Raw genomic sequence first — 7,459 nt, forward strand, 5'->3', positions numbered from 1 at the left:
TAATAATATAAATAGGCCGTGTATCAACCAGTTTAAAAATCAATACAAAATTAAGGGAATTAACAAAAAAAAAATCCTTTCTTCTGTGTTGCTATTACCACCATTAGTAGATTATTATTGTTATTTTACTGTTATTATTACGATTATTTCTTTTTTTTTTATTTGCAGCTATATGACACAGATTATGAAAAAGTGGTAAGCTTATTATTTTGTTCCTGGTTCTGTATGCACATGTTTTCTCTTGCCCTATTGGTTACTTGTTTTTAAAAACCAATGTGAAATAAAATAAACTAGTGAAATGTTTCTCCTCCTTACTGTGTCTCTTCAGGGATGTCTCAGGCCAGTCTGCATGGCAAGTGGACCGTCTCCAGCAGCGATGACGACGATGAAGTTCTTCCTCCTTCCGGAACCGCAACACCAAAGTCCCGTCGACCAGCCAAGTCCAGTCACGTCTCCAGCGGGTCTCCCTCGCCGGTACCAGAACCAGCTCCCCCAGAGGTGAAAGCAGAACCGGACAGCGCTCCTGTGTCCTCTTTCGCTGTTGGTTCTGAGGCCAGACAGTCGGCAGTGAGGAACCAGAGGAACCCAGTCAAGTTCGAAACCAGCTCGTCGCTGAGCGGAAAGCGGAAGAAAGAGCCCTCGGACGGCTCCGGCTGGGCTCTCTCAGACAGTGACGACGAAGACGACGCAGAAGGGAAAAGGAGCAGTCAGAGTAAGCTGCCGAACTGGGCGTCGCCAAACGGCGAGGCAAAAAAGCCGAAGGTGGAGAGCGAGCGTCCGCCAAGTCCCCACGGCCGACTCTACATAGACGAGCCGGACGACTTCTTTGAGACGTCCTTTCCCTGCCTTAATGACACCTACAGATTCTACCTGAACAAAGTCACAGGGCTGGACAGGAAGTTCAACAGCGGAGCACTGCACATCAGAGGTGAGGCTGCTGATTGCAAATCTGACAGGAAGGAGTTCACTCATCATTCCTCTAGCTGCCTCAGTGTGTGGCTGCTGGTTGGACTGAATCAGAGTTAGAAAAGTAAAACCAATAACCTTGTTTCTATTCTGTTCCTTCCTTCAAACTTTTTCTCTCCAGTTACAGTCGCATCTCTGAACGATACGGGTGAAAATCTTATCGTGATATCAGCGTTTTATATCAGTCTATCGATAATTGGTTTGGTTTTATGTTTGAAATGTCTGAAATACTGCCAAACCGGTGGCACGACTTTTCCGTTTTATTAGTTGAGTAAAGAGCATATATGGATTAAGCAGGATTAACTAAGTTTATACTTCTGTCTACCTCCTTTTCAAACAAATAGAACCTTTATATTAAGCTATTTGAATTGTGAATGTGAATATGTTTGAAACTAAACGAATAAACCAAACTACATAATGTAGAAAACCATGTAACGTTTTCCATCTACTTTTATGTGCTGTTTTCTGTTGGCTAATCACATAAAATCACAAAACAATAATCTGGTCGTAACATGGGAAAACTTTAAGGGTCTGAATATTTCTCCAATATATACAGTCCCTCATTTATCTAACAAATATAACATATTTTCTGCAGACATCCTGTCCCCATTATTTGGGACCCTGAAAGAGTCTGTCCAGGTGAGTAACTTATTTCTTTATGATGAAATTTAACCTCTTTTTTTTTTTTTTATAAAAAAAATTGGTTTACTTAATTCACCAAAGCTTTTTCTTTTAATAAATTTCTGGGCTTTAACATGCGTCTGCTCTTGTCTTTTGTAGTTTAACTACTGTTTCGATATTCCCTGGATGGTGAAGCAGTTCCCATCAGAGTTCAGGTAACTTCCATTTCTTAGTCTCATCAACATATTAATGTTTTATTCTTTTTTTAATGTGTTCCATAAAGCCCACATTCTGCTTAGGATAGGATTAATGAGCAAAAATACAAACTCTTGGTTGAAAATTATCCTGGTTTTTTTGGCAATTGTTTATTCAGTAAAAAGTGATATGATGTGTGCAGCTGTGATTTTACGGCTCTGTTTTGGTTTTTAGACATTGTCCGGTTCTGATCGTCCATGGAGACAAGCGGGAGGCCAAGGCACGGCTGCTCCAGCAGGGTCAGCCTTTCCCACACGTTCGTTTCTGCCAGGTACAAACTCCGCAGTGACGCCAACGGCCGTAGAGACAGATTTCAAAATAACGTGAAAACTGTTCATGTTTCAGGCTAAACTGGACATTGCTTTTGGAACTCACCACACGTAAGAATCTCTCTCTTCCTGCATGGCTTTTTTTTTTTAATAGATCCAGTCCAATTCTTAAAAGTTTCAGTTTCCTGGTCATGGCTGTGAGCAGGATTTATCTCCTGCTGTGGATTGTGCTGTAAAATGGGGCAGCAGATTCAACACATGGAAAAAATCTACAGCATTTTCAGCAACAAGTTAAGGAATATGGGTCACTTTTCAGATTTATTTTTCTTAAAATCCTGGGATGTTTATGGTTATACTTGCTGTGAAATTAAAGGCAAAATAACCAAGTTTTAAAAAGGAGGCATGCTATGTGTTTCACCTACGATACGAGAGAATTTTAATCTATGTGTGAATATCTCACCCTGAAAAATGAAATGAAAACTTTTCCATCCGTATCAACTCCCTCAGCTGTCAGAGCAAATCATTGCCTCTGCTGTTTGGACTCCACTGGTCTGGTGTTGGTTGAGATTTGAAACAAAACTTTTGTAAACTTCCATGTTTTTATCGTGCAGGAAGATGATGCTGCTGTGGTATGAGGAAGGCTTCAGAGTCATCATCCTCACCTCCAACCTCATCAGAGCCGACTGGTATCAGAAGACGCAAGGGTAGGTGTTTTTGGGAAGAAAAGATCTTGGTTAACATTTATTAAATTTGCTGCTTAAATCTGTATTTTTTTGTGGGGGGGCCTTAGGATGTGGATGAGTCCTCTGTTTCCACGGTTACCAGACGGGAGCAGCGAGAATTCAGGAGAGTCGCCCACTTTCTTCAAGCGGGACCTACTGGAGTACCTGGCGTCGTACCGCGCACCAGAACTGGACGAGTGGATCCAGCGGATCAAAGAGCACGACCTGTCAGAGACCAGGTGATGCCGAACGAAGGGATGAAGGTTCTGATCCACAGCTGGGCTTTTACTGTAAGACGAAGCTGCGGTCGAAGGCAGGGCAGAAACGTTTCTCTCTTGTTCTGTTTTCAGAGTTTACTTGGTCGCTTCCACGCCCGGGAGATACGTCGGCGCAGACATGGAGCGCTGGGGCCACCTGAGGCTAAGGAAGGTGGAGATTGTCCTCCCTTTCTTCTGCTACATCCCACTAACCTCCTCTTACACTCCACAATACTTTGATTTACTGTATCTTTTTTTTAGCTGTTTACTCCCACATTTTTTCACCCAACGACCCTTTGGTTTCCTCTGTTCTTCTTCTTTTTCCCTCCCCATTAGCTGCTGTATGATCACACAAATCCAATTCCGGACGGGGAACCGGCCGGACGGTGGCCTGTGATTGGCCAGTTCTCCAGCATCGGCTCCATGGGGATGGATAAGACCAAATGGCTGGCGGGGGAATTTCAGCGCACACTGACCACACTCGGAAAATCCTCCCTCCGATCAGACCCTCCCGTTCATTTGGTTCGTTCCAGAAGAGTTAACTCTTCTGTTTAATGTTAAAAGGTTTATCTGATCCTTCATGCATGAAGGTCAGCTTTAATTTTTTTTAGGAATAATTCGATGTGATGCCACTTTGCAGCTCTATCCGTCAGTAGAAGATGTGAGGACGAGTTTGGAAGGTTACCCAGGTGAGTTCTTTCCTGTGAAATGTTGAAACATTGATGTGATGCTTAAACTAGATGGAGTTGAGATTCATTCTTAAAAAGAAATGTACATTTTGTGTAAAATGAGAAAATAAAATGCATAAATGTTTTGCTCCCACTTTGAAGTTCTGGATATTTTTCATTTTATTTCTTTCCATGGTATAGATTAATGTCAGATTTCTTGATTATTCCTAAATTATGTCATTACAGTAAGCTTGTTCCAATAAGCAATGACTCAATTAATTGCACGATAAATTAAAATGAGCTCAATAATTTCTATTTTTCATGATTAATATTTTTTGAAAGACTGTTTTGTTTATGAAGACGTCATGATTATATTGTTTTTGGTTGCCGTGCTTTATTTTGGATATTTAAAATATCGTCCAGGTCCAGCATTAAGAATAATAAAGTTTATTGGTCTTTAATAACTTGCATTGTTATTATGCCTTTATCAATATTTTACTTGAAAGCGGTCTCAAAGCAACAATATTATAGTTGATTGCCATAATTAAAAGAAAGGTAGTATAAAATAGTGTTTCAGTGTCTATGTTTAACGTGGGTTTCTGACGGATGGATCCTCCTGTTTTGTGTCCAGCTGGAGGCTCTCTTCCTTACAGCATCCAGACGGCTCAGAAACAGATCTGGCTCCATTCGTACTTCCAGTAAGTCGTCTTCTCCTGATGCAAGCTCACGGCTGTCAGTCATTTCTAATAAACTAATATGGATTTGACTCATTTTTTATTTTTATTCTCTGTTTTTGGTGATCAAAACAACAATCTCACGTCAGATTAAGGGTGTTTTCACACCTGATAAGTCCGGTAGACTCGTTCGATTGGGAACCAAAATGACGGCATTTGACACAGTGCTGTGTGAAAGCAAACCGGAGCAGCTGAAAATGTAACAAACGATTTCAACTAATTGAAAAACTTGTTCACCTCCTCGCCTGTGGTGGTGCTGCACCAAGAACGACAGAAGGAAACGAAACGACACAAAAACCTCAAAAGAAGACCAGCGCATCCTCCTTTACAAAATGTAAACAAAAATGGAGAAGCATCAGGTTTTACCGGTTGTACGATTTCTCTTTGGCATGAGTCATTTCTTCTTGTAACTTGAGACCCATGCATTTGTTTTGGCTTTTTTTTTTACACAGAATGCTTTGCTCTACCGTCCACTTCCTGCTTTTGCAGTGCTCTCTGGTCTGCTTTGTGTCCACATATACATTTAAACAGCGCCAGAGTTCACTTCAACCGAACCGAAAACAGAGTTGGTTTGCGTATTCAACCCTCCCTAAATGAACCGGACCTTCTAGACAAACAAATTATGTTTCAATTAAAGGTCAAGTAAATAAACAAATGAAACAAAATATTCTTTTTGTGCTTTAAAAAGCTCAGATTTCTGGTAACAAGCTGTGCGCCTTTCTTTTCTCTGATTCCAATATTGAAATCTTATAATTCTGTGTGTGTGTGTGTGTGTGTGTGTGTGTGTGTGTGTGTGTGTGTGTGTGTGTGTGTGTGTGCTTTTCTGTAGCCGCTGGAAGGCGAGGAGGACGGGGAGGACTCATGCCATGCCACACATCAAGACGTACATGAGGGTTTCGCCGGATTCCACTCAGCTCGCCTGGTTCCTCGTCACCAGGTGCGTGTGTAGATCTGCAGGCTCACGCCGTCGCTGCTGCTCGTTTTCATTGCCTCTGATCAGATATGCATGAAACTACGTTTTAAATTGATCTGTCCCCTCTTGTGTGACCATGTGGACGTGTGCTGCAGTGCCAACCTGTCCAAGGCGGCATGGGGAGCCCTGGAGAAGAACAACACACAGATAATGGTGCGCTCCTATGAGCTGGGGGTCCTCTACGTCCCGTCAGCATTTGTAAGTGGGACAAACAAAACAGATGAATGAAGAACAGCTTTAATCCACCATAATAATCCTGCTGTGCAAATGGTAAATAGTGCAGAAAAGCTATGTGTTACACGTAGTTAACTCGAGGTTGTGTCTCTACAGAGCCTGAAGACATTCCCCATCGATACCAATCCATTTCCTGCCTCCTCCTCCTCTACGTTTGGATTCCCGGTGCCCTTTGACCTCCCGCCTACCAGCTACTCGCCAACAGGTACAGATATTTGCTCTGGCTGTATTAACTCATTTTTGTAACTGCATGCATTAAGTATTTTGAACAGACATACTGTCTCTTATTCCAACATTAGTGGGTTTTGATATCAGTCATATTTCACTCAGGGTGGCAGAGTCAGTGGGGTGCAAGAATGGTAAAAAAAATAATAATAATTTGGGCCCTGAAGGAGTTTTCTGTTGCTTTTTTCCATATCCAGTCAGCTGGAGTGGGCGCCCCCATGTGGTGAACAAACCTTATGTCAAAGGTCTGATTTGAAATGCTTGATTTAGTTCTACATTAATGAACTACTTCTATTTAAAGAGTCTGAGCTGAATTTGACCTTTTATTGGTTAAGTTAAATTTATCAAAACACAATTTAAGATTTGTGAATCATTTAATTTTGTAAACATGTATTGTAGGGGTGCAGCAATATATCAGCCCCAATTTCCTTCATTTTGTGAGATTGCGATTGGCTGATACTTGTATGAGAAAGCGATCTTATTCACTGATCGTATCTACCTGTGCAAAGGTCTGAAAATCATTCACTGTTCGTTTTTTGCTCTGCCTTGAGAGAGCTTACCTACTAGCCCGCCCACCAAGTGACATCTGCATATCAGTGGTTAACAATAGTCACCCCCCCTGTTGTCAACGTAACCACTTTTCAGACAAAACAATCGTTTTTTTTTTTAAAGATCGGTGATCGGAGAGAAAATTGCAATCGGTGCATCCCTAAAGCAGCGATTTATTCATGAAAAAATTTTTTTGAGTGGTTTCTTTAGATAAACTTTAAACTAGTCAAACACAGTCCAAACTCTGTAGTAATTACAATTGTTTTCAAACTCTCTGCTGAATTTGTATGGATACACCTGAGAGGAGACGTCTAATAAAAGCAGGAATTGCTGCGCTCTGTAGTTTTCTCTCCGATGTGAATGTTATCTCCATTGACATTCTAGACAGCAGCATACAATTAAACTAGAATGTGAGCATATTAAAAACGATCTAAGACAAATAGGTAACTTGGGATCATTTTTGGTTTTATAAGTCAAAGTTGTTGTTTTACAACATGTTCTGATCTGTTTTTCCCTCTATTCTCCGCAGACCAGCCATGGATCTGGAACATCCCATACAGCCAGGAACCGGACACTCACGGCAACGTCTGGGTCCCCTCTTAGAAACTGTTAGCCGACTCTGTAGCCATTAGTGAAATTAAGCTATTTTTATACTGTACTGTAGACAATTTTCAATAAATAAATTACACTGCTCTCACTGCCTAGTTATGTTGTTAAATGTTGTGATGACGTTTATGTTTGAAAGGATATAGGTAATGATTTTATATCAATTTAATATTGTATTTCATTACTTAAATAAAAATAAGGGAGTCCAGTTAATGCGAAGTCGAATCCAGGTGAATTTCATTGTATGAATGTTCATGTTGTTTTTGCTTCTGAAGGTTTTATGTTACATAAAGCATTGTTTTCCATTTGTAGAAGCCACACCTCATGCATTCTCTGGATTTTATGATCATTTCTTTTGACCATGTAATGTTCCCTGAAAT

At 40.9% G+C, this 7,459-nt stretch overlaps 1 protein-coding gene across 3 annotated transcripts in view; it reads left to right on the forward strand.

Annotated features, from left to right (window-relative positions):
• tdp1 (tyrosyl-DNA phosphodiesterase 1) overlaps nt 1-7,170 on the forward strand; it is a 10,676-nt gene extending 3,506 nt beyond the window's left edge. For 2 of the 3 annotated variants that reach the window (XM_008404846.2, XM_008404845.1), the window contains exons 2-16: nt 329-928; nt 1,562-1,605; nt 1,747-1,802; nt 2,017-2,113; nt 2,188-2,222; nt 2,723-2,815; nt 2,902-3,072; nt 3,184-3,262; nt 3,427-3,612; nt 3,731-3,779; nt 4,390-4,456; nt 5,322-5,429; nt 5,561-5,663; nt 5,796-5,904; nt 7,003-7,170. In XM_008404846.2, coding sequence (XP_008403068.1) covers nt 331-928; nt 1,562-1,605; nt 1,747-1,802; nt 2,017-2,113; nt 2,188-2,222; nt 2,723-2,815; nt 2,902-3,072; nt 3,184-3,262; nt 3,427-3,612; nt 3,731-3,779; nt 4,390-4,456; nt 5,322-5,429; nt 5,561-5,663; nt 5,796-5,904; nt 7,003-7,076 — 1,869 coding nt within the window. In that variant the 5' untranslated portion in view covers nt 329-330 and the 3' untranslated portion in view covers nt 7,077-7,170. Of the gene's footprint in view, nt 1-166; nt 196-328; nt 929-1,561; nt 1,606-1,746; nt 1,803-2,016; nt 2,114-2,187; nt 2,223-2,722; nt 2,816-2,901; nt 3,073-3,183; nt 3,263-3,426; nt 3,613-3,730; nt 3,780-4,389; nt 4,457-5,321; nt 5,430-5,560; nt 5,664-5,795; nt 5,905-7,002 lie in introns of those variants that run through there. The other variant, XM_017304113.1, reaches the window with a different exon arrangement.
• The last annotated feature ends 289 nt before the right edge of the window (nt 7,171-7,459 follow it).

The sequence above is a fragment of the Poecilia reticulata genome, linkage group LG3, assembly GCF_000633615.1.
Source record: "Poecilia reticulata strain Guanapo linkage group LG3, Guppy_female_1.0+MT, whole genome shotgun sequence".
Taxonomy (NCBI): domain Eukaryota; kingdom Metazoa; phylum Chordata; class Actinopteri; order Cyprinodontiformes; family Poeciliidae; genus Poecilia; species Poecilia reticulata.